This window comes from Belonocnema kinseyi, chromosome 6 (assembly GCF_010883055.1).
Source record: "Belonocnema kinseyi isolate 2016_QV_RU_SX_M_011 chromosome 6, B_treatae_v1, whole genome shotgun sequence".
Classification (NCBI taxonomy): domain Eukaryota; kingdom Metazoa; phylum Arthropoda; class Insecta; order Hymenoptera; family Cynipidae; genus Belonocnema; species Belonocnema kinseyi.
Window position 1 is genome coordinate 78,336,147 of NC_046662.1, and position 26,676 is coordinate 78,362,822.

Genomic DNA, 26,676 nt, shown 5'->3' on the forward strand with positions numbered 1-26,676 from the left:
TACAAGCTATCTAAGGATGGTACTATAGAATGCCACCTCAAGGTAGGCCTAGTGGCGCCATCTCTTGGTCAGGCCGGAAACTTATCAATCCACCCTCGTATGCTGATGTGTTCAATGACTATATTTCACCAGATTTTAGAGGACAATAATTAAATGATAGGCCTACATCAGTATTTCGTAGCCAATCTTTGTGTTTTTCTAAAGAAGGAGATTAAAATAGGTAATAAAATAAAATGGTTTAATAAAAAATTTTATGTCATATATGTATCTAGTAAATATTGAAAAAAGTGCTCTATAACAGTAAAGTCTTTTATTTAGCAAGTTTTCTAGACATTTTTGTGTATACAATTTTTTTTAGTAAACTAGTGGGAAAATCTATTGAATAATAAAGCATTTTTTGCTAATAAAAATATGTCAGAAAGAAATTAAAGAAAATCAAAGATTGAAAAATGGATAGGCAACAGAATGGAAAAATCCTTATGTTTGAATTTTTTAAATGTATTTCTATCAGTAGGCAGATTTTAATTTCTTTTTTGCATACTTTTTTTTCTAGCATATTCTTTTCAGTACAGAGCCCTGCGTTTTTGAAAGAATTTTTCAAAGAAGCTAGAAGGAAATAATTTGAGAAACAAAAAATAGTCTATTTGAAAAATCCGCTTTTTCCGTCTTTTTTCCTCAAACATTTAATATTTTTGTTTCCCAAAAGTTTGTTTCTTCAATCATAACTAGAGGAACGTGCTTAAATTACGTAACATCTCAAGGTGGCTGGGGGGGGGGGGTCGAGACATTTTGCTACGATTTGTTACGGAAGGCGTCAGGGGTCCTTTAATCAGGTACGTAACTTTTCCAAATTCACAAAAACTTTCTCCTGAAGATTATCTTTTCAATTATACAATTTATTATTTGGTTCAAAATTTACCATTTTTTTTTTAATACATCAGTTTTGGTTAAAAATTCAACTGTTTTCCTTAAACTTTAACCTTTTGTTTAAAATTAAAATTGTGTTGCTGCTAAATCAACTGAAATATTTTTTGGATAAATACTATTTTTTCTAAAAATTTGTCTGTTTGATTTAAAATTTCATGTTTTTCAGCAGAAATATTGTATCTTCCTTACATAAAAATGCAGCTCTTTTATTGCAAATTCAATTGTTTACTAGAAAATTTACTTTTTGTATAAAATTAATATTTTTGTGCTAAGAGTCAATATTGAAAACTTTCTGGGTGAACATTCAACTCTTTGTTTAAAATGTTGTCTTTTTGATTTGAAAATTCCCCTGTTTGATAGAATTTTAATATTTCTTGGACAAAATGCAACTGTTGCATTAAAAATTCAACAATCTTTTTAGATTTCATACTTTTTTGTTAAAAATTCGAAGTTTTAGGAGTAATTAACTTATTGTTTATAATACTTCTTTGGGTTTTGGAAAGTAAAATGAAATGTTCTTTGGATGAAAAAGTAACTATTTTTGCAAGGTTTTTTTTCTTTAAGTTCATCTGTTTTAGAGGAAGTTTCATCCTTCTAAAATAAAAATGCAACTGCTCGATTGCAAATTCAACTCTTTTCTTAAATTTTATCTTTTTGATTTTTAAATTCAATTACTTTAGCAGAAATTACATCTTTTTTTAATACAAATTCCAGATTTGCTTGACATTTGCTTGAAAATTAAACAATTTTGTTGAAAACTCCTACTCATTGGTGGAAAAATTCCACTATTTTTTTAAAAGGTTTTCTTTTTTTTATCGAAAATTCATCTGTTTTAGGACAAATTTGATCATTCGTGGATTAAAAGCTACGGTCTGGTTGCAAATTAAACTTTTTGGTTAAAAAGTTATACTTTTTGATTGAAATGTCGTCTGTTTTGTTGAAAATTGATCTATTTCATAGAAAATTTATTTTTATTTACAATTTATGTTTTAGTGTTGAGAAATGAGCTGAAAACTTTTCTAGATGAAAGTTCATGTTTAAAAAAACATTTTCGTTTTTTATTTTAAAATCTTCTGTTTTAGTACAAATTTAATTATTTTAGGATAAAGATGCCACTATCTGGTAGACAGTTCAACTATTTTGTTAAAAATTCATCATTTTTTGTTAAAAAAATTCGTCACTTTGGATTGACAATTTAATTTTTTTTCGTGGAAATTCATTTCTTGTTTAAAATTTCATATTTTCATCGTGAAATGTCAACTGAAATATTCTTAAACAAGAAATTCAACTTTCGCGGATTTTTTTGTTGAGAATTCAACTGTTTTTAATTTTAAATATAAATATTTTGCGTTCTAAGTATTAACTATTATATTTGTGGTTAAAAATTAAAATATTTAGTTAAAATGTAATAATAGGTGTTTCTTATGTCTAGCAAGTTAGTAGTAATAAAAAGTGAATTTAATAAAAAAAAAACTTTTTTTAATGGACCAGTAGTTAGCAAAACTTTTTGGGGTTGAAAATCTCTTTTGTTGATAATGAGTCTTTTTAAGTTAAAAATTAAACTAATTTGACAGTACAGCCAACTATTTGGCATGAAATTAACTTTTCATTGAAAATTAAAAATTCCGAGTTAAAAATTTGATTGTTTTTTAAATAATTTGTCTATTTCTTTTAAACCTTGTACAATTTGGTTGAAATTTTGTTTATTTATGCACTAAAAAATCTTTTTTTGTTTCAAAATTTATCTCCTTTGGTAGAAATTTAGTGTTTTTTTTAATTCGACTGCTTTGTAGAAAAGTCTTCCTTTTTCGATGAATTTCACTATTCTTGACTTGAAACTAAAATTTTAATTATTTGAAGTATCACCTATTACACTTTTCGTTGAGATTTCATATTTTTTCGTAAAAGATTTCCTTCATAAGCGTCTTCTTCTCTAATTTTTTGAATTTTTCTTTATAATTCTAAAAAAATGAATCAAAACTGTTTAAAAAATGGGTAAAAGCGGAATATTGGGTCAAGCTTCTCGATATGAGGGTTTTTAGGGGATTTTTCAAATTTAAAGGTAAGAAAGAAGGATGAGATAAAAAAGGGAACAGACTGCGATCCGTGCTATATGGTAATTTAAATCTTTAATGGATCCTGAAAGACAAATTCCACGTGGGTGTGAAAAATACTCGCACGTTGAAAGAATCTTTGACTTCTTCGTGGGTTAAGGGTGGATATCCAAGCTTATAGTCGCCTACAAGCCCCAGACGCGTGGGTGGATTTTTATTTTACGGCATTTTGATAATTTAAACGATTACTCTCGAAGTGTCATTAAACGCTACAATTAGGTAATGGTGCAGCAGCGAAACTGTTGACAGCGTGACGCGTTTGGAAATGCGAGCCTTGTGAAAAAGCCCGTTTATTGACCACTCCCTTAAACATAGCTGTGCTTAATTTAATATGAAAATTTGTCAAATAATTCATAAATAAGATATTTACCATATTCCTATTTTCTCGAAAATTTTATTTAATATTTTTTTTATCTCTCTAATTTTCTATTTTCCTTACCTTTAACGTTTGAAAATTGCTGTTTCATATCTTTATTTTTTTTTTAATTTCTATTTGTCCCCATTTTTACTTTTCCAAACTGCCATTGGGCAAAGCTTTATGTATTCCTGATTGCTATTTTCCATAATTAACATTTATCTGAATTATCCTTTCGAATTATTTTCATACTTCCATAAACTTAAAATTCATTGACATATTTTGCCATACATCACATATTCCCCAGAATAACTAATCAACACGTGACAGAAACTGAATACATTCTGCATACTAATAATTGTTCCAAATTCAAATTACAAAATCTGATTGTCCCACTTTAAATTTCGCTTCATTTTTGTATGCTAAATATGCTACAAAAGATCAAATTTAAATTTAAATTAGTGATAGTTAGCACCGTGCGCCTACAAAAAAAAGGGTTTCTTAGCCCATTAAGACGTCAATTAAGTCTTTCAAATTTCCCCCTCTCATTTTTTTCCTATTTTTTACCCCTTCTGCTCTCCTTTTATCCCATACTTCTAACTCATCTGATTCCCCCCTCCATACTTCCCTTACTTTTCCTCCACACTTTCTATCTTTCCTTTTCCTTCAGTACTCCTCTCCCCTCACTTCCTCTAATTTTCCTAATTTCCCTACCCTCACTTTTTCTACTATCTCTCTCGTTAAAAAAGTACAAAGGATGACAGACAACCGATCGTAATTAGAAGTGTTTCTGCTCGGAGCTACGATGCCTTACACGTGAAAAATAGTAATTCACAAAAAATACAAGAATTTGTTTAAGTAAACAAAATATTTTGGTGTCCGCATAATAAACATATTACCAAAAAAAATCTGGTTAATTTTACCAAATCGTTTTCTGCTAGTAATAACCTTTATATTTAACTTAGATCAGACAATATCTTTTGTTCTGATTATGGATTTCAAAATTCAAATTTTGTAAAATTAAAATTTGTTTGTTCCTTTTTTTGGATTGTGTTATCTGCATATATTTTTGAAACAAATTAAACAACGTGGACTTAAAATTGTTTATCAAACTTTTTATTCTTCAAACCATCCTTCCCTATTAGAGTCTGCTACAAAAAAAGCATTTTCTCGGCCCACTCTAATAACCATGTGCCTCAAACTTTGGCAATTAATTAATCAAAGTAAAAACTAACATCCAATAGCATTCAGTGATTATGTAAGGGGGTGTATGTGGTATTTCTTATTTCAGTTTTCATTTATAATTTTTTTTAATATGCTAATGAAGGCCTGTTTTAACTCCTGAAATTACTTTTCAAATTATTATACATCATTTGAAATTTTGTATATCCCTAAGATTTTTTTTAATTCTTTAAATTTGATAGATATAGTACATGATGTCTTTTTTATTTTATGTCGCTTTGAATCCTTTAAAATCTATGAAAAATCCTTAAAGTTTCTGAAAATCGGATAAAATCTGTGAAATATTTCAAAATCAAAACACATCCCTTAAAATCTTTGGAATCCCTTAATCATTCACATTTTTTTAAACTAAAATTTCTCGAAATATCTGCAAATTATTTATAATTATCGGAAATCTTTTGAAGTGCCGTAAAATTATCGTAACCTCTTTATATTCTAAAACTTATTAAAATCCTTTAAAATTCTTTCAAATCTTTGCAAATCTTTTGAAATCCTTTTAAATCATTTGAAATTCAGTGACTTAGACTTAAATATTTCGGAAGCTCTTTTAATTTCTTAAAATCTCTTGAAATTCTTTTAAATCCATGTAAATCATGCTTTTAATTTCGTAAAATCATTCGGAATCTCTTGAAATCCTTCAAAATATTCTCAAATATCTGAAAATGTCATTAAAATCTTTAAAGTTACTTAAAATTTTGTAAAATCCCTTGAAAAATGTTAATTTTTTCTGCAATTGAACGTGTGTTAAAATTCTTGAAATTTCGTGAAAGGTTTCGAAATCTTTTGAGATCTCTTGAAATGATTGAAATCCTTTTAAAATTTCTCGAAATCAGTTAATATTCTTTATAATATTAGAAAATCCTTCTCTTTAAATATGATCTTTTAGTTAAAATTTTTACTGATTCAAATATGTGACCGAATTCTAGCCATAACTCAGTTAATCTTTACTGATGAATCAGTCAAAATGATTACGTGTGCGTCAGTTATTTTAACTGATTCATCATTAAAGAGTATCTCATTCATATCTAAAATTCAGTCACTGGTTAAAATTAGTCAAATTTATAACTGGTTCAAGTTAAATATTTATATAAAGATTATTATTATATTTATTTATCCTTTAGAATACTTTAAAATCTTTTGAAATCTTCGCAAGGCTGTTGAAATCGCCCTTCAGTTGATAAAATCTCTTTAAATACGTTCAAATCTTCGAAATTCCATTCAAATCCACTTTTATCATGAAAAATTCCCGAAAATACTTCGGCATCGCATAAAATCCATTAAAATCCTTTGAAATCCAGCAACTTATTTCGAAATATTTCTAATTCTCTGTAAATCTCCTAAAATCCCTTAAAATCTCTTAAAATCCCTTAAAATCCGTCGCATATTGTACTATGTAAATTCTTCCAACTTTAGAAATCTTTTCAAATAATTTGAGATCTGTGAAACCTTTCGTTATCGTTTGGAATCTTATAAGATACTCTAAAACTTGTTAATCGATTTGAAATATTTTCATATTCCTTAAAAAAAGCTTTGAAATACTTTCTAGATCTTTGAAATTTCTCAAATCTTTTCATATCGTATAAAAGAGACGATAAGAGGTTATAACGCATAAAAATGTCGAGGGTTGGGAATACGGGGTGAATTGAGCCAACCGAGACTGAACTGTCTGCAACAGGTACGAGATTACAAACGTGTACAACGGTAACAAGAAGTTCCATTATAGCCATAGAACCGAGCTATGATTATCCAACCGATAACATATAATAAATTTATCTAGTTTCTGTATAAGCCGTTGTCACAATACTTGTATGTAGTAAACCGAAAAAAGTTACTTCTATATCAGAATGATAGAGTAATTTCCAAATTTTCAGGAACTATTCAATGTCGAAGTAGAGAGTAAAAGTAAATTAATAATGATAATATACCTTTAAATAAAATTAGTACATTTCTTTATTTATAAAATTTAAATAAATAGACATTATAATTCAAAATGTCAATACTTTCGAGCCATGATGACGTCACACGCGTGACGGTAGGGGCATGTGCATATATTTACAACAATAAGAATTTCTGTAAAAAACTAAGGAAAATGGTTCTTTTCACGTGTGATTTCTGCCAGTATATCAAAACACAAGTAAATGAATGTTCTCAAAATTATTCATAATGTGTTCCAAAAAGTTTACGCTGAAAAAAATTGGTTCGAAATTATACAAATTAACCCTGAGAATACGTTCCTAACTTCGGTTATATCCTGTAGCAATAATCACTTTAGCGTGAATATTTCTTATTTTTGTGATGAAAAATATGTTCTCTTAATACAAGCATATAGATGATCTTAATATTTATCATTTTTTGGTTAGTTTGATGTAAACAGATAAAGAGAGAAATGTGATTTCTCTAGCCTCAAACCATTCAATACTTATCTGATAATCAAAACAATCAAACCTTATTATTCATCTTAGTTTTACCAATAATAGTAATTTTTGCAAATGATCATCTCTTCGCAAAATTATAGTTTCTATTATAGTTTATATTATAGTTTATATATAAAATTATAGTTAATATTGGGTCAATTTAACCAAAACCAAAATTATCATAAATATTAGGATTAGACGCTTACTTGCATTAGGAAAATGATTAAAAATACTATTGTTTAAAAGGATAGAGAAGTAGTCACGCTAAAGTGATCTTAGCAACAAAATATAACCGAATTATGAGAGGAATTTTGTGTTATGGTGCATCATTTCAAACCACTTTTTTTGCCAACCTGGTAAATTTTGAGTCTGATAAAACCTGATTAAGCTTTAAACATATTGTTCCATAATCTAACATTTAAAGTTCAAACCAATTTTAAATTTAATTTTTTCTGAAAAGAATCTCCTTCGCTTCGCTGAGAAGGAGATCTTGTTTTCAGAAAAATATAATTTATAAAATTTTTAAATCACAGCTTCATATTAGCTTCATATTATGAGACATGAATTTAAATGTTTCAAAGTAACTTTTGATCAAAAATGTTTTAATTTACAATAATAAAAGTTAGTAAAAATCATTTTTATAGAAAACACATATATAGATTTCAAAAATGACTCTGTTCCGTGAAGGGATTAGGTTTTCAATAATGCATCCCTGTGGACGTTTTTACGGCTTCTCATCGTCCTTTCAACCGATTTCCATCAGAAAATAATTTCGTGACCCATTTCAATGCAATAGTCTTTCATAAAAGCTGGGCTTTATAAATAATTCTCCATTTGATTTTATTAAAAAACGAGAGCTCCAATAATGAAAACATGTGAAATTGATATGAAAATATAATATTGAATTCTCTTTGAGTGATTGTTTTAATTGCTTTGTCGGCCTCTATTAATTAAGTCAGGCTTTTTAGAGGGGTGAGGGTAGGGGTCTCGAAAATCTTACAAATACTTATTTGGGTGAGGAGGGGGGGGGGATAGTCCAAAGAATTTCTTACGTTATTTTTCTCTTTCTCATTATTTGTTTAATATATATATGCTAATTAAAACCTTCTTTAGCTATTGAAATTAATTTTTTTAATATTTAACACATATGTCCTAATTTAGTTTACTTTTTCGTTAAAAATAAATATTTCATATTTCATGCATTCACTAAATACATAGTCCAGGAATTAAATTTTTAAATTTTGTAAATCTCTTAACATTTTTTAAATGATCTTAGTTGAAGTTGAAGTTGAAGTGTTGGTCAAAGTTGATGCTTGAAGTTCTTTGACATGCTGTGAAATGTTCTAAAATATTATAAGATCTTTTGACATTTTTAAAATTAGTTTAAAAATGATCGAAATCTTTGGACATATGAATTATAGCAGTACAGAACTAGATAAACAACAAAGTGATAAAAATTTTAAAATAGCGAAGATACATTCTATTAAATCGGAAAACTATTTATAGATGATACAAATATCCTCTGCCAAGCTGAAGTGTTCTAGAATTGAGGCCATGAAACTTTTATCAAAAATAGTTATCAAGCTTCAAGGAAATAGATGTAAAAATTGACAATCTCAAAGTGACACAAATTTAAAATTTGACCGTACTTGACAGCGTGTTGCGATAAAAATTTCAATTATCAGTGTAAAAATATAATAAATTTATGCTTCTGAGTTATAAGATTTCTGAATAGATTCAAATGAATTTTGATGTGAAAAAGTTAGCCAATTCCCAGAAAATATAAAAAATGTTGATATTAAAATTTCATTGGTTGGGAAATTCGGCTTGGGGATATCGATTAAAGAAGGAATTTTCTAGTTTTTGCAACAAAAAAAAATTCCTTAAGATGTGGGGGTGCTGAAAGAGAATTAGAAATATTTGATAAGAAAAAAATATATTCTGTGCCGGTAACATCAATAATATAAATCACGATAGTACAGTATAAAAGGCATTGTTTTGTCAAAAATCCGGAAAAAAGAAAATATATACTTCTGCTTTAAAATTTTAAGAAAATAGCGACTAAATTTTTTAATAATTTTCGTTTTTGCTAATTTTTTTGGATCGAAAAACGATATTTTGAAAAAATGCTTTTACCTAAATGTGTATTCGATTTTTTAAATGTTTAAGTATTTTTTTTGTAATAAATCCACTTTTGATCAGAATAAAAGTAATCTCGTTCAATACAGCAACCCTGCATGTGAATTTAGAAATGTTCTGCATTTAAAAAAAAAATCTTTTTAAATTCCGTAAAATCAACGAAACCTTTTAGATCTCTTAAAACCAATTATGCATATTCTAAAATTTTGTTTTTCTATTTCCAAAAAACCCGAATTTTTGTCATCAAATCTCTATAACTTTTGACCCAATTGAGACAAAAAACACACCCTTTTATCTTTTACATTTGTTTTTTTGATATTTACTTTGATAAAAAAGAATCTTATAAATTGGATGCTGGTTAAATAATATTTGTGTCCAGGAGATTTTTTTTCTTACAATTGAATTGTCTAGTTTTTCTCGAAAACAATGACAGAAACGAAAAAATGTTGTGATAAAAGTTTGCATGTCTCTAAAAGTTCTACGAAAAATGTATGTTGTTCTTTTGCGATATCTTTCATCGTTGACGAAGAAAATAAAAAATTACAATTTCAAGGGGGGGGGGGATAATTTTCTTGGTTAAAGTTGGATCCGTGACAAAAAGCCCAAACGACAAAGCGCTCGCCTAATGAGAGTCGCGCTCCGCGAAGAAGGCTCGTGAATCAGAGAGCGACTCGCTTCATCGCAATGGATGCATGTATGAGCACGCCCCTACTCGCTCTCTGATTCGAGGGCCTTTTTCACGGAGCGTGACTCTCAATGGCCGGGCGCTTTGTCATTTAGGCTTTTTGTCACGGATCCCAAAAGTTATTTAGCTTTCATGATGGTGATAAGATGCCTATCTTCTATTGGTAGAAACTTTTCCAAAATATTTTTGAATATAAATTTTTTAAATAAGCAAACTTATCTCAACATCTTTTCGTCTCTGCCATTGTTTCCCAGAAAAAGTAGAAAATTCGATTGTAAGATTGTAAGCCATATAAAGGAAAAATTTATTTTGCGAAAAAGCAAGATGATCACATGTTTCTTTGGTTTATATTAAAGAAATTGCAGGTTCGATATATAAAAAAACGGTTTTATGCTTTTTTTTATGAATAATAACACAGGGCCACATGATAAAATTGAGGTGGAGCATCTTTCAGTCCAGTTGACCTTTATGTCTTTGGGGTCTCTGATCACGATTCCGGTGTCCATATGACCCCATCACGTCTAGATCAAGGTCAAATGAAGATCAAACTCCGTTATTCGGACACTGTCATTTTTATGCTGCCCCTGATTCTGTTTGTGTGTGTCTATTCGTGTATGTGGGTACTATGTGTTGACTCGTACTTATTTGGGCGTTTATGTAGGTGCTGTGTGATGTCTGTTTGCGCCTATCTATGACTATGTGTATATGTGTGTGCTACATGTGTCTGCAAGTAGATTTGTGTTAACTTACGTGGGCCCGTTTGAGTGTGTGTGTTAGTGTATTTGCATATTTTGGTACAATATGGAGCTTTGTGTATCCGTGTATATCCAGGTGTGCCTGTGTGTGCTGATTCCGCTCATTTCTCAAGGGTTTTTGGCACTATGGAAAAAAATTGCGGGCGTTGAAGGAATTCTCATTCAAAATTTGAGTTCAGATGTTATATAACGAGAACATTTAGGTTGGAAGAATGGATTCTTTTAATGGAATCGCATAGTAGATTTGTACACACAATCCAAATTAAGAATTTATATACGACGTGTTCTTTTGTTCGTAAAGATCTACGAAGGGATTTTCTTTTGTGTACATTTGATGTTTCTCTTTTCAAAGACCAACAGTTGTTTGACATCATGTTCACATCCCAAACACCTTGATATCTTCTCTCAAAGTCTTTCAAGTCTTGGTGAAAAGTTTTGTGGGAATGGAGGAAATGGATCTTTAAATTCATTCAACATCCCATCCTTCAGTAGTTTTCCAACAGTCTGTCGGCAATATTCTTGTAATCAGAGTCTTTGTTATTTTCCAAGAATTTTTTAAAATTTCTTTGGAACTACTCCAAGCATTTCAGAAATAATGGGAAATTTCTCAAATATATACATGAAAGCATCGCTCTCCGATACCTTCATTGCTTTGATAAGCTGTTTAAATTAGCCAAGTTTGATATTTAATGGTGGAAGGATGACTTTATGACTAGGAATGAGACTCTTGTAGTATGTTCATAGATCCTGGACTTAATTCTTGCCGAGTGGCCAGTCCTTTTTCACATAATGTTGTTCTCGGGCACCACTGTCCCACTCATAAATAAAACATGAATACTCTGTGTTTCCACTTTGTTGACCTAATAAAATACTGGTTATTCTCAAATGTCCAAATAATTTCCACTTGTGACTATCATACTTCAATTTTTTCAGCAGAAAATGGACATTATTGTATTGCTCTTTCAAGATCACTGAATGACCAAGTCGCATAGGTGCATATATGTTTCCATTGTGAAGTAAGACAGATTTCATACTACTCATTGATGAATTAATAAATAGTCGCCAGTCACTTGCTACATATTGAACACTTTTATACTCATTTATCAGTCCTTCAACATTATTGCAATAAATCAAACCCTTTGCTTTAGAGAAGAATTTTTGGAATGGGCTAAAAAATTCTTCTCTTTTAATCTAGAAGCTACAATTTCGGAAATTTCTTTCGAAAGTCCTGCGTCTCGAACTAAGTCACTCAGCTCATCTTGAGTAAAACCATGAGAATTTCTGCGCTGACCATCTTCTGATTTTTACGATTCATTTAGCTCGTCATTTTGCTAATCTTCGAATTCTTCAAATGACATTCTTCTATCTGTATCATTAGTTTCTGTTTCAAAAGAGACTTCGTCAGTAAATATCTAATATTCATTTTCCACCTGTTCAATGCTGATTGAAAAAGCATGAGTCATAGATTGAAAAGATACATAGAATGTTGTAGAATTATTCTTTATATTGTACCCACATTCATTGGTCAAACAGAAATAGCAATCAGTGTTATGATCGCTTAGCTCTCGCCAGATCGTAGGAGAAACAAATATCTGTTTCTTTTCCACTGGTATCTATATTGAAACATTTTTTTAATGTGCTTTCAATGTATCTGTAAATTGTCTCCCCTGATTCGTAATGACATATTTCCCAAAGACAACGCAAAAGTTGTTTAATCGATGATAACGTGGGGTTGTTGATGAACTTGTACCATTAGACTCTAAAAGGGCCAGATTTTCCACCAAATTAGAGCTGCGGTCGCATTATGACCACGATTGCGGGCCCGCTTGCTCACCCTGACCAATCGCCGATACTGGGTTTCCGAGTCCCTGTATCGTACGGCTACTTTTTCTTGTGTCTGCCATGATGGCTTGAACCCCTTCAACCAGGGACTTCGCCGGTGATCCGTTGCCCACCGTCACCATGTGGAAGTGCCCTGGGAGCAGGTAAAAAAAATGTCGATTCATGATGTCCCTTCTTATAACATATTATGTAAATAATAAATCTTGGCCTCTGTTTGACCTGGAGAATGACCCTGTTGGTCAAATCTAAGGTTATCCCTTACGGTGAAAATGTTCAACAGTTAAATGTGATTTCGTAAAATGATAGGCCCATGGTCTGAAATTTAAAGTCGGTTGAATGTAAACAGTCAAGTTTGAAATTAAACTTTAACTCATTCAATTTCTTATTTTAGACTCTAAACCTTACATTTCACGAAATCACATCCACCGGGATCGTGATCAGCAACCCCAAAAACATAAAGGTCCACTGGTTCGAGACACGTTCATAGCTAACACATTAGCTGAGAGATCAAAAGAAGGATTTGACTTCTAGATGACCTCGAAATGATCTTCAGAGGTCGATTTGACCAAACAGGTCAAAGCGTATTCGGACGTAAAATTTTCCGCTCTTTCAGAATCCGCGGTAAAAAAATTGCATCAATCGAATTAAGGTGTTTAACCTTCATTTCATCTTGATCTAGAAGTGATGGGGTCATATGGATACAGGAATCGTGATCAGCGACCCCAAAAACGTAAAGGTTAACTGTTTCGAGACCCGTTCCTAGTTAATAAATCAGCTGAGAGAACAAAAGAAGGATTTGACCTCTAGATGACTTCAAACGACCTTCAGAAGTCGGATCGACAAACAGGTCAAGCCGTATTCCGACGTAAAAATTTCCGCTCTTTCCGAATCCGAGGTCAAAAGAATTGCATGAATCGAATTAAGGTGTTTGACCTTCATTTGACCTTGACCTAGGCGCGATAGGGTAATATGGACCCCGGGATCGTAATCAGCGACCCCAAAAACGTAGAGGTCCACTGGTTCGAGACCCGTTCCTAGCTAAGAAATCAGCCGAGAGATTAAAAGAAGGATTTGGCCTCTAGATGACCTCCAATCGATCTTCAGAGGTCAGTTCGAACAGGTCAAGGCGTATTTAAACGTAAAATTTTCTGCCTTTTTCAGAATCCGGGGTCAAAAAAATTGCATCAATCGAATTAAGGTGTTTGAACTTCATTTGACCTTGATTTAGACGTGATGGGGTCATATGGACACAGGAATCGTGATCAACGACCCCAAAAACATAAAGTTCAACTAGACTGACAGATGCTCCACCTTAATATATTTTTTTCATTTTAGAATATTCGAAACGTCCGATGAAAACAAAGAACAGAAAATATTATCCATTCTTATTTTTGTTTTTTTACTTTTCTCGAATGCCAACCTACAAGCTTTTTTCGGTCAGCACCAAAAGATGCGATTAATTTGAGTACTTTTACACTTGCCTAGTATGTAATACTGTGTACGATGGTCCAAAAAAAGGTTTTTTTAAATCAGAAAACCACGAATATCCATTTTGTGAGATTCCCGGAATTTCAAGCATTTGAAAATCATTTTTAAATTGTTTAAACAATTGTTATTTGTTTAAACAAACCTTTTCGATGTGAATCGTGAAAAGTTTATTTTTCGAGATAAACAATACAGTTCATGAATGTGAGGCGCCATTTATTAATATGTTTTTTATTTTTGAAAACAATTTATATTTGTATAGTTTTTTTCATCAAATCGTAAAAATTTAGAATTTACTGTAAGCAACGGCATATGTAATGAATATTGAGTGTGATATGTTTTTGTTTAAGACATTTTCATTTAAACAATATTAAATTTCTCGAACCATTTTTTACCCCTGAACATCGTGAAAATTCCTTATTCTTTGGTATCCTCTTATTTCAGAACTTGTAAGCTAAATATTGTTTCAGATACTTTTTTTTAAAATGTTTAGTAGGTTATGGATAGTTACTTTTTCAAATTGATTTCCTATCGTTGGACATGAAACAGTTTTCAAACGAATTGTCGCAAACAAATATCCAAGTAAAATCGTAAGTTTCTGTCTAAAAAAAGTAACAGTCCATAACATACTAAACAATTTGTTAAAACTAATTTATATTATTCACAATAATTAGGTTATAACTTCTGAAATAAGAAAATACTAAATAATAAGGGACTTATTGTAAGAGATTCGAAATATCTAGACTTTTCTCCAGCTTTCGTATGAAAAGGTAGAAGTGAGTGATTATTTATTGTAATAATTTCAAACTGTCTTTGCGAAAAATATAACAATTAAAATTAATTGCTATGTCATTTATCACAAGAATATTAACTTCTTAAGATTTGTACAGAGAAAAAATTGCTTATCCAAATGAAAATTATTTAATAATTACAAAATGTCATAAACAAAAAACATTTTGATCGATATTTTTTAATTGTACTACTACTTTCGTAAAATAAGAACTTTTTACGATTTGGTAAAAAATCATACAAATATAAATTGTTAAGTTCTTTAAAAAATATGAGAAGCACAAAATATAACTCTTAAGAGACTCATGAAATTTACCATTTATGCTGAAAACTAATAACTTTCGCGATTTACAGGGGCAAGAAATTTTGTTTACAAAAAATTAATTGTATAAATAGAAAATAGTTGAAAGTAGAAATAAATAGATAGATAAATAAATAAATAGAAAGTAGTTATTTCTTTGTTTTTTTTAACTGAGCGAAAGGATTTAAATCTATAAAAGTAATTTCTGAAAAACTGTGGACGTTAGCAACGTAAAATTTTTTATACCCTCGGAATCAGGAAATGTGAATGAAAAGTTAAACCAACTTGATAAAAACACTTTGATATAAAATGGGTTTAAGGCCAGCAGTAAACATCCCAGAGTTAGCATTCAGGGGCAAAGCCGCATCATTTCAAAAACTATTCTACGAGTAATTTTCTTGAAGTGCACTACGAACAACTCTTGAGAATTTCCTTTGGCTCAGCTTTACGAGTTTCTTGGAATGCTCGACGAAAATCAATACTCTTCTAAATTTACTTCAATTGCTTTTTATACATATTTATGTATTTAATATTTTTTTAATAATACGTACTGCTTTTTGGACGATTCTTGTTCATCTAATCTAGACGGCCTTTTCGGGCCCTAATCTGACTCTGGCTAGCCTGTCAAGACCAAACATTTTTCTAAATGTCTGACTCAAATATTTTTCGTACATTTCCAAAAAGAGTCAGTGGCTAGCCTATCAGGACCAAAAATTAGCCTAAATTTTGAATACAAATACTAGTTTTCACAATTTTCAAAATATCCAGGGTTTTTATAATTATAAACAATTAAAAATGTGTAGTAAAAGCAAAGAATTCTTCACATCATCTATATCCTAGACAATTTTTTAAATCATTTTTAATGTCAACAATCCAAAATAGATTTTCAGAAGACCAACTGACTAGCGCTAGATTAGCTTTTTCAGAATATAACTTAACCATACAAGAATCTTTTACTTCTGTTCTGTACCAGAATAGACCGTCTTGACAGCACCAAATTAGAATGTTTCACGTTCAAAAAAATAGTAGTGTCTTTCTTCTATTAGAAAAAAATTAATTTTATGAGAAATACTTTGCAAGCAATTTTTAATAATCTTCCTATTAGCCTTATACAAGAAAAATCAATTTTGTTGGTATTTAAAAAAATTGTAACTTCATAAAAAGTTACTAGGTAATTGTTTAATTCTATGACTTTTCGAATTTTAGAGTATGACTTAAAACCTTTTTTGATACCTCCTTTCAATACCAAACGTAAAATATAATTTGGAGGAGACTGAGAAACATTTGCATTTTTCAAAAAATACAAAAATAATCAATAAATTATTTTCCTATAACTTATTTTTCCCATAACTGACTTTTTTTAACATTTTGGTTTTTTACGGAATTAAAGTCACTTTATACTCATTTTTATAGATTTTTGATGAAAACATTTTCTGAAACTAAAGCATTTTGGCTTAGACTATTCGATCAAAACTTTCATTTTACCAACAAAAAAAAACTACACGGAGAAAACGCCACGTCGTAGCCCAACGTTTTCCACGCGTCAATGACGCGTGGCTTCGACAGTTGAGTACTAAAAATCACTCCACAGCTGTGCCGCCTGCGTTTCACGACCGTTTGTCACGTCTTCGCAAACCGTGAGCCACTGTTCGGTCACTCACGGCGCATTGCAGCGTTGACCACGGCTCGTGGAGCCGTTGAGCTTACTTTCGAAAACAATCCACGGCTGTACGACCCGTGGATCACGGCTTATAGAGCTTTGTATCTGCTGGATGCCCGTCACGGCATTCACAGCTAAAATGATTTTTAGTACTCAACTGTCGAAGCCACGCGTCATTGACGCATAGAAAAAAATGCGCTACGACGTGGCGTTTTCTCCGTGTGGTTGATTTGAAATATAAGAATGGTGGAACTTAAAGATTTTTATAATCAACATTAAAATTATAATATGTTTAATAAATTTTGTTCCATTAATCAATTATAAAACTTTATACAAATTTCTTCTTTAATTGTAATTTTTAAAAAATGAGGGTAAGAATTGCTATCCTTGGCAATTTGATAACTATTTTTTCAAATTGATCTTAAAAGGTATTTGTCATTGACTTGGAGTTCATATTCGTAATCAGAACGTCCAAATACTTTAGCATACGTAGTTCTAACAGAACGAGAATGTAAGTATAAAAGTGATTTTTACAGATTCGTACATTTTTGGGGTTTTTGGGGGAAAATATTAAACTTTTTAGGTCTCCTCCGAGTAATACTTTACTTTTGGACTAGAAAAAATATTTTGCGAAAGGTTTTAAACCATTTAGTCAAAAATTCGGCAATCATAAGAGTAAACAACTACCAATTGTATTTTCTAAAATATGATTTCATATTAACATTTGTTATAAAAAACTTTTCACATACAGAAACGCAACACTTTTCGAACATATCCAAATCTATTTTTTTAAATCAGGGGTTATCTATCCTGGTAGGTTACCTCAACTTTACACAGATATAAAGAGAAAAAAGAGCGTTATGGTCCACTTAGGAATCATGTGTTTTTAGGAAAGCTGGACTTTCACTCAGTTTCTTTCTGAATCACACAGAGAGCCAGTCTCCAGTGAGATGAAGAATTCAAAGAAAGAAAAAAAAACGAAATTAAAAAAAAAACATAAAGATCTTTTAAAAGTAGTTGTCTTAAAAAGTGTAACAAATTTGAAGGAAAAAAACAAGTCCAAAGGAAATTTAAAGTAACGAAGTCAAACTTTCGTATTCACATAAACCTAAAAAGGAAAACTGCAAATTCTCAAGGTTGGTAACTCCAGCATTTTCTATCATTATTAGAATTGCTATTCTGTGCACCTAGTTTTTAGTATTATGAAATCAAATATCAAAAAACAGAGTGATAAGCTGAAGGTTCTTTTAAATACATGGTTCTCGTACCACACGGTCAGCATATTAAAAAAAAGTCTTACTTGCCATTCGCTCTCACAGATTTCCTATTTTATAAACCGATTTATTGCTTTTTTTTGTTGTTCCAAATGTCTAAACAAAAAAGAGGGCGGGTTGTAGGCTTCAAATTAATATAATGTAATTTTTCGGTCGTATTTAGGTGTTTCTCTATTATCCACCTTGTGTATCTCAAGCGTTTATAAATAAAAATTAAAAAATAATTTTAAAAAATACGAAATTTAATTAAATTTATTATCTGTTATTTAACATTTGTTATATGTGCAATCTCTCTCTGGTTTTCAATTTTCTATGGTAGTTGTAAATAGGGGGGGGGGGAAACACTAAGAATTTTATTTTTAAGCTTAGCAACAGACTGCCACTTCTTACCTGTCTCTTTTTCTGTAGCATACGTTTTCAAGTACATAACTTCGCAGTTGCGTTCTAATAATTGTTCTGATGTTTATTAAAAATAAAATTCTGTATTCCACGTAAATAAGTATAATGAAATAATGACGTGGGACTGCGTAGAAGTCAAAAATAGGGATTTAATGTCTCGAATGTTAATGTCTCTAAGTAACTTAGCTACATAGAACAATAATTAACGTTATATACAAAAAGACGAAGTAAAAAAATATGTCTTAGAAAGAAATGTGAAATGTACACAAAAAAAACTGTTTCTAGAATAAATTACTGAAGAGGGCGCATATATGGAGTTGAACCGTATTATGGAAATATAAATCTTCTTCGTCATTTATTGACCCCAAATACACAAAGCCCTAAAAAATCTATATAAAAAAGAAATTTTCAAGAAAAAACATCTTCATTCCCCTCTTCCCTCTTATTTTATTTCACTATTAAGAAAAAATTCTATTTCAAAAAAATGTTGCATAAGATTTTTTCGAACACTCCCGTCACCCCTATCTTAACAGGACTATAAAATAATCTGTAATATATGCATGACCCTTTATCTTATTTTTTTCAAAAGCAAACAGCTAGGAAATGAGAAGCTCATTCACTAGTCATATTTTTTTAAATATTTAAATCAGAAAATTATATCTGTCGTCTTCTTTTCGCGGCATTTATAACCCCGTAGTCTTGCGATTGCTCAGTTCAAGAAAAAAATCAAAACTATGGTGAAAGAGCATAAGCTGGAAGTAAATTATCTGCAGGGAAGAAAAGTAATATGGAAAAGTGCAAGAAGAATAAAATTGCATTTCGTGATACTGTTTCGTAAAAGAATCTGGAGAGAAAATTTGCACCTGTGCAGAAAAAGAGTGTTCAATTTATGTTTCTTTCTTTTTTTTTACGCTGATAATTTGATATGGACGGTGATGTTGTTTCAAGGCTAATCAAAAGGGAAAACAAGGTTGGAAAATTTGAAAACAGTGCGTTTCCATTACTTAGCACATATAACAATTATCCCACTTACTGCGCAGTCATCCTTGAACCTGTGGGAAACACATATATACTCAAGGTTCGCTCTTCATAACCCGGGCAAAGCGATTGCCGTTCTGCTTTTGTATAAGCCACCAGTTCAGAATTTATATTTGAGATGCGAAATTTAGATGTCGAATTCAAATAAATATGCTTGAGAAAAAACTCGTAAATGATTTCAAACATGTTTAAAAATTGTTTATTTCTTTCGAAAAGGTTAAATCATATCAGGGTGTGAAAAACAAAAAGTCGATAAGAAACTACGTAAATATGACATTTAGAGGCTATTTTCCGTTTATCTATTACAAAAGATCAGGAATTCTTCAATTAATTTCGTAAAATAAAATTTAAAAAAAGTAATTTTATTTTATGATCAAATATATTTCTAATTATCTGTATATTTTATTGATACAAATTAATTTTGCTACCACTCTAAAATTTGCAAAGAGTATGAGTACCGATGAGAATAAAATTGCCGGTACCGACAGTAAGATTTCTGGAATGGCTTCCATTGATCTAGATTTTAGTTTAAAACGTTCATTTTAAGTTTTGAAAATTTGAAAATATAGCGAAAAAGATTCTAGAAGAATGTGTAACAATGTTTTTAACTTTGTTGGATTTAAAGATTTTGAGGAAAACTTTAATTGTTTTAAAAGACATTGAATAGTGTCACAAGTTTTCAAAAGATTCAGCAATAATTAAAATCTTGAAAAGATTAAACGAAATTTAATACAATATATAGATTTTTCAAGGTTTAGAAAAATGTAGAAGATTTCTAAGATTATTGAAAGGCTTCCAGAGAATAATACAATTTTCTTACAATTCATAGAAAAACTTCCTAAAAAAGTTCTCTTTTTGAAAAAATAAAGAATTAAAAACATTGAAGAAGTTTTTTAAACATTTCAAAAAATAATATATAAAATTTTAAGAGAAAATTTTACAATTTTGCATGATTAGGAAATTTTATTTAAAAATTCTAATAAATTTAAGATGCATTTAGTAATTTTAGAAACTTTTAAAAATAATTTAAAACTTGTAAAGATATTTATTTTTATTTCAAATGTAGATTTTTGAAGATTTCGAAAAATACAAGCTTTCTAAAAATTTTGAAATGTATCAAGATAAAAAAAATTTTCTTTATATTCCTAATAAAATTTTTAATGATTTTTTGTTTCAAAGATTTCAAAATATAATCTGGTAGACTTAACAGGGGAATTTTTTGTTTTGTTTAAAAATTAGAAATAATTTTAAGATATTCGGAAGATTGGGGAGTATCGAAAAAATGCAGAAAAAAGCTATAATTTAAGAATTTCAAATAGTCTGAAATAAAGTAGATTTTTGAACAGGTTGAAAATTATTGAGCTTATTTTAAATATTTGTATTATTATTTTAAAAGACAATGTATTTTATTTTGATCTGAACTTAGTTTTCTTCATTTAATTCAAGATCGACTGATTAAAAATTTTTGATTTCTATTCATAAATCATATACATCATATCTCATCTTGGATTTTCAAATCAATAAATCTGCTCTAAAATAGAAAACGTTCAATTTTTTTATCTCTAAATTTATTGTTATGGACCAAGGTATTACGATTTCAATTTCACCTTTTGTGATGTTGAACTAGCAAAGGTCAGGTTACCCTTATAAATTTTCGAAGAATTGCGACAGGTGACTTGAAACCAATTTCCGGTTTTCTGTTTCAGCTCAAGGTTTTGGAATGAGAGTTGTGGGTGGAAAAGGTGGGACAGATGGCCATTTGTTTGCTCAAATACTGTTGATTTCGCCCGGGGGATCTGCTGAAAAAGCTGGACTGCAAGCTGGTGATAAGGTACGTTTGAATTTTTCAAGATTATTTAAATAAAACTTTTGCAAATTCTAAAATATAACATTATTAAAATTATTTAAAAATATCAATAATACGCACGATAATAATTACATTGTGAATGATTAATATAAACAATATATAAAGCGAGATTGCTATAGTTCCAAGTAGGGGGGGAAAGTCCATTTAATAATTGTTCTTCTTGAAGAAACCTACAGTTTCTTTTTTTATTTTTCACTGTTTTAAGCCGTTTTTTGAGTACCACCAAAAATGTGTATATTTTCGCTACTTAGTTGGGTGTTATTTTCATGTGAATTCTTCCCGATAGAAGCCCTAATCCCAAATTTCGAAATATGTATTAAAAATTGTATCTCTATATGTGAACATCGTATTCAAACAAATTTTCAACAGAATTTGAAGTTTCTTTAAAGTTAATAGCACAATCTAAAAGCAAGCATTTACTGTAAGTTTGGTGCCATGTAATTGGTATAGGCTTTTAGCGCGATTGTTAGGTATAAAATTAAATATGTAAAAAGTATTTACAAACTTTAACATTAGAAAATATTTTTAAAAATGGTACGATGGTACTTTTGCTGTTTAAAAAAATATCAAGTCAAAATTATGGTTTAAATCCTACAATTTAATTACTATTTTCAGGGTGCAATGAAAAAATAGTATAACTGTTGTAGCTGGAAATATATAGCTGGGGAGATATAGCGGAATTGCCAATAAAGTTTAGGTAGAACTGCAAACTAGATAGCTAACATATATAAGCCGTCTGTCTCCTGCAGACAGAAAATTTGTGAGATAATTCTCTCCTCATTTGCTAAACATTCTAGCAGTAATGATCAAACAGCATATTTCCTATAATTAGTTTGCTCGCGTTAGTTCGTACAACACTAACGCCCGAACTTTTCATAAATACAAGAAGCTCATGCTTGTGTCGTGTGGCTTGTGAGAGTTAAAAAATGAATAATATAAACAGTAATGCAACGTTTATCAGTGCACGTATAACCTCAAAAATGTTTGCATACCATTTATTTTTGATACGCCCTATTGTACATATTGATATGTACTAATTATAACTTGTTATTTTAAATTTACAATTTTTAATCATTAAGTCATTTATGTATCTAATACGTAAATAAAGATTCAAATATTTATATGTGACCGTCCGCGAAGAAAGGGACCTTACGGGCCAAAGCTGAATTTTACAGTACGGGCGATCGTAGCCGAGTCCGCAAGCAGGCATTTAAGTAGTCGGGGAGGTGTCAAAGAAAAGCACCACCACCATTTACCATTAAATCTTTAGGCGCTCATATCCGTGAGCCAATGGAGCTCACGGACACCGCGCATGACAGCTGTAGAGATAAGTAGTGGGGCTGGATTTCGTAAGCCTCTCGTTCGGTCACCGACTGCGTTTATCATGTCTATGTTTGCAGCTTAATAACAAAAAAAGTAATCAACTTAAAAAATTCCTGATTTTTGCAAATGAAAGAGCAACTCAACAACTATCGATTGGTTTAAAAACCTAAAAATCGATTTTTGGCACGTGAGGTCCCTTTCTTCGCGGACGGTCACATATATATAATTTATATATTTTTTGCGTCATAATACCTAAAAATATATTGGCCTATTAGCTAGAAAAAATTATAGAAACTTCTGCCAGAAAATGCAGCTAGATAGGCTGTCAAGTTTAGCTATATTTTGCACCTAGAATGTCTAGCTGAATCTGGTTAGGGGTGACACCTATACTTGTTTATCAATAGAAATATAGACATGACAGCTAAATTTTCTAGATACTGTACCCATATTTTGCTTGCAAGGAAATGTTCAATACAGCTAACTAATTAGGACGACGAAATCCAGCGATACTTTCTAGCTGGGATAGCTAGAATTCTAAGTAATATACCTAAACATTTTTTTCAGTGTGAAATTTAAATTAAGACTACTTTATATATACGCACAAATTAACATACAATTTGTAGTATATCCAAATTAGGGGTTAAGGTTCGAATTCTGGAATTTTAAGGCGACAAACATCACTAAAATTCCTATCTGGATGAATTTACAAAGATTCATATGAAATCTTTGAATTCGTTTATTTTGTTGAATTTATGGAATTTCATTCAAAAAGTTCAGCAGAATTGAAAAAATAATCAGAGATCTCAGATAATTCAGAATATTTGAGGAATTCATAAAATGTAGAAAATTTCCTGAATTCTTAAAATATTCTGCATTCAGGGTATTCGAAGAATTCATGGAATGTAGAAAATTCAAGGAATTCAGAGAATTTCAAGGATTCCCGAAAATTTTTAGGAAAATTCATATAATTCAAAGAATATAGGAAATTCAGAATATTTAAGGATTTCATGAAATTCACAGAAAAAAGGATTTAAGATAATAATAGATTTTTAAAAATCAAGGAATTTAGAGAATTCACAAGGTTCCAGAAATTTAAAGATATTGAAAGAATTTTATGGATTCAGAATATTCCAGGAATTCAGAGAATATCGAAAATTCTAGTTGTATAAAATGGATAACGTGTTATATAAAAAATTTAAATAAACTTAGTAACTTAAATATCAAATATATTTATTCCAAAAATATAAGTTACCTAGTAGTAATTTCGTTTTGTTGTGCAATTTCAAAGATTTCAAATTGATCTCTAGAAATTTCGTATATTATCAATTTACCATTAATATTTTTGTTTTAAAACTACTTGCTTCTACGCTTTAATATCTGCGAACAAATGTCTACTGTAATTCTTAATCTTTTGAAAAAAATTTCTAACACAAGGTTAAAGCCACTTTTTTCAAATTCGATATCTTTCAGATAGAACATATCTTTAGAAATGTAATTTTTTTTTTTCATCAAACCAATATTTTTCTGGACCATTATTTTTTTCCCGGCGTATACTCCTTAATATCTTGAAATAGAGATAAATGCTTACGAGGGAAAGAAATTCCAGAATTGGATCAAGATTACGTGATCCTGACTTCAGAATTTTGCAGCAAGGGACTCGGAGAAAAGATAAGGTTCTGCGTTGGTGCTTCTTATCGTATAGATTTCGTGGATAAATCTGGTTCTATTAGCTTCCTTTCGAGCCATCGAGAACAAGAGACTTAGCCTCTGGACAAAATGTCTATAGGGTACAGTTATGTATCCGAAGACGCAGAATTCGCCCCTGTTTACGACCATTAAATTTCCATAATTCCTTTTCGTTCCAATCACTTATCATGAGATATATTCCGCTTTTCTCTTCCGTAATAAATAGAAACTAAAAAACTCGATATTGCGCAATATTCCATATTGAATTTTATTTTCTGTCTCTGGAAAACATCTCCTGTGTCATATCGGATTTGTATGAATACATTATTTATCATTTATCTTTAAATATATTTAGAGTGCAATTTTCTGATTTCAAAAATCGACAAATAAGTGTTAGGCTAAAGGAAGAATAAACATAATTGCAGTAAATTAGCGGATAATAGACTAATCTGTAATAAAGTACTTTTTTAAATTTGTTTCGAAATTTTTAGATAGGGAGAAAAGTATGTAAAAACCTTCACTTTCTTTTAAAATAATTATAGAACTTATGTGGCGGAATATTTATGCACAAAAAGAACTGAGGCACAAAAAAAAGTTCAAAATATGCGCTCTTTTAGTAGGAAAGGAAAAAATTTCCAAATAATTTTATTCGACATTTCTTTAAAAGTTAATACTCATAGGACTCATTTAAGTTTTTTGAAGGATAAAGCTCCCAATTAATAATAATACTAACAAAATTTAAAGTATTAATTGGAGCATTTTTTGAACTTTTTTGTTATCTTATTACTATTATAGTAGTACTTTTTCAGGACATCAATATTACGAGCTGTTGCAAAAAATTTCAAGTCATACAAATTGAAGTTATATAGTACAGTTGTCCAAAAATTATTTGGGACTTGTAAAAATTGTAAAAGAATGATGTGGGGTTTTTCGGTAATTTTATCCTGTAAAAGTCTGTGAAACTTGCCATATTTGTTACTTTTTTGGTACTTTAGTCCTACCTTAGCAATACTTTCCTATGACATAAATAACAGGAGCAGTTCTAAAAATGTTGAAAACCGTCAAATTGATCTTGTCTAGAATTTATGTCCCAAAAATTGTTTGGGCGCGCCTAGGGCGCGCGACGGTTGAATCTCGCGCTTCACGCTCGAACACAATTACATCTCGCGCGCTACGCGCGAGAAAAATTTATTCTTTGCATTTGGAATGCTTGAAAAAAACTTTATCAAAAGGAGCTCTTTTAGATGGCAGTATTTATATGCGTCTTCATATTCTCAATTGTCTACTTAATTAAGTATAGTCAAAGATTGTGTTTCTCAAAGCTCTGTAGGCTTTGAGGTACACATTCTCATCGTGAAATTCGCGCTCGATTTCCGACAGACATTTGTAAACAGGTTTTGTTGAATTTTTTACATTCTCATCATTTATGATTGAGAAAGTATTAGAATTGTCGGAAATTTGACATCACACTTTTTCAACGGACCTCCACGTTTCGAGACCCCCTGAATCCGAAAATCAGGTTTTCGCGATGGCGTCTATCCGTCCGTCCGTCCGTAAACACGATAACTCTCGAAAAAATGAACGAATCAAATCCATCTTTGGCACACTTTTTCTAGGTCCTAAAAGAAAGAACGAGTTCGTTAACCAGCCATTTTTAATAAAAATTCAAAAAGTGAGCGCATTTTGAAAATTTTTGAGACCACTTTTTTCTGAATTGGAAAATTCTATCTACGGATATTTATAGTATTGAAAAGAAAAAACAATTTATCCCAATGACTTTTTTCGATAAAAAGAAAATTCTCAGAGTTATAGCGTTTTCAAAATTTTTTTAATCAACCGAAAATCAAAATTTGAAGCCGAAAAACGCACGATATGAAAAAAAGTCAAAAAAAGAAAAAGATTTCTTTTTGAAATCCCTACAAGATTATCATAAACAATTTTTGGATTTTCTTTAAAAATCGAAAATTCAAATTTTGATTGCACAAAAAATAATGGAAAATAAAAAATTCCATTTTGTGGACAAACTATGTAGGATACAAAAAAAGGTGAATTAACAAAAATGGTTATCCCAAAAAAGATCTACAATTTCGTTAAGAATCACTTCTTGATAGGACGCGTACTTTTTGTTTTATTCGTGAAAAATAACGTTGAAAAAAGTAAAATAAAAAAAAATGTGTGGAAAAACGACGAAAGTTATGAGAAAAAAATCCAACAAAATCTGTTTACAAATGTCTGTCGGAAATCGAGCGCGCAGCGCGAGTTTCACGATGAGAATGTGTACTTTTAATCTTCTATCCTTCAACACCATATCGTAGATTTTATTGATGATTTCGGGAGTACTTGCTTCTACGGGCCTTCCTGAACGTGGTTCGTCACTTATT

The 26,676-nt window shown here is 30.4% G+C and overlaps 1 protein-coding gene across 1 annotated transcript in view; it reads left to right on the forward strand.

Moving 5' to 3' along the window:
• LOC117174366 (regulating synaptic membrane exocytosis protein 1) overlaps positions 1 to 26,676 on the forward strand; it is a 522,514-nt gene that overhangs the window by 389,182 nt on the left and 106,656 nt on the right. The window contains exon 12 of the mRNA XM_033363427.1: positions 21,126 to 21,250. Coding sequence (XP_033219318.1) covers positions 21,126 to 21,250 — 125 coding nt within the window. The remainder of the gene's footprint in view (positions 1 to 21,125; positions 21,251 to 26,676) is intronic.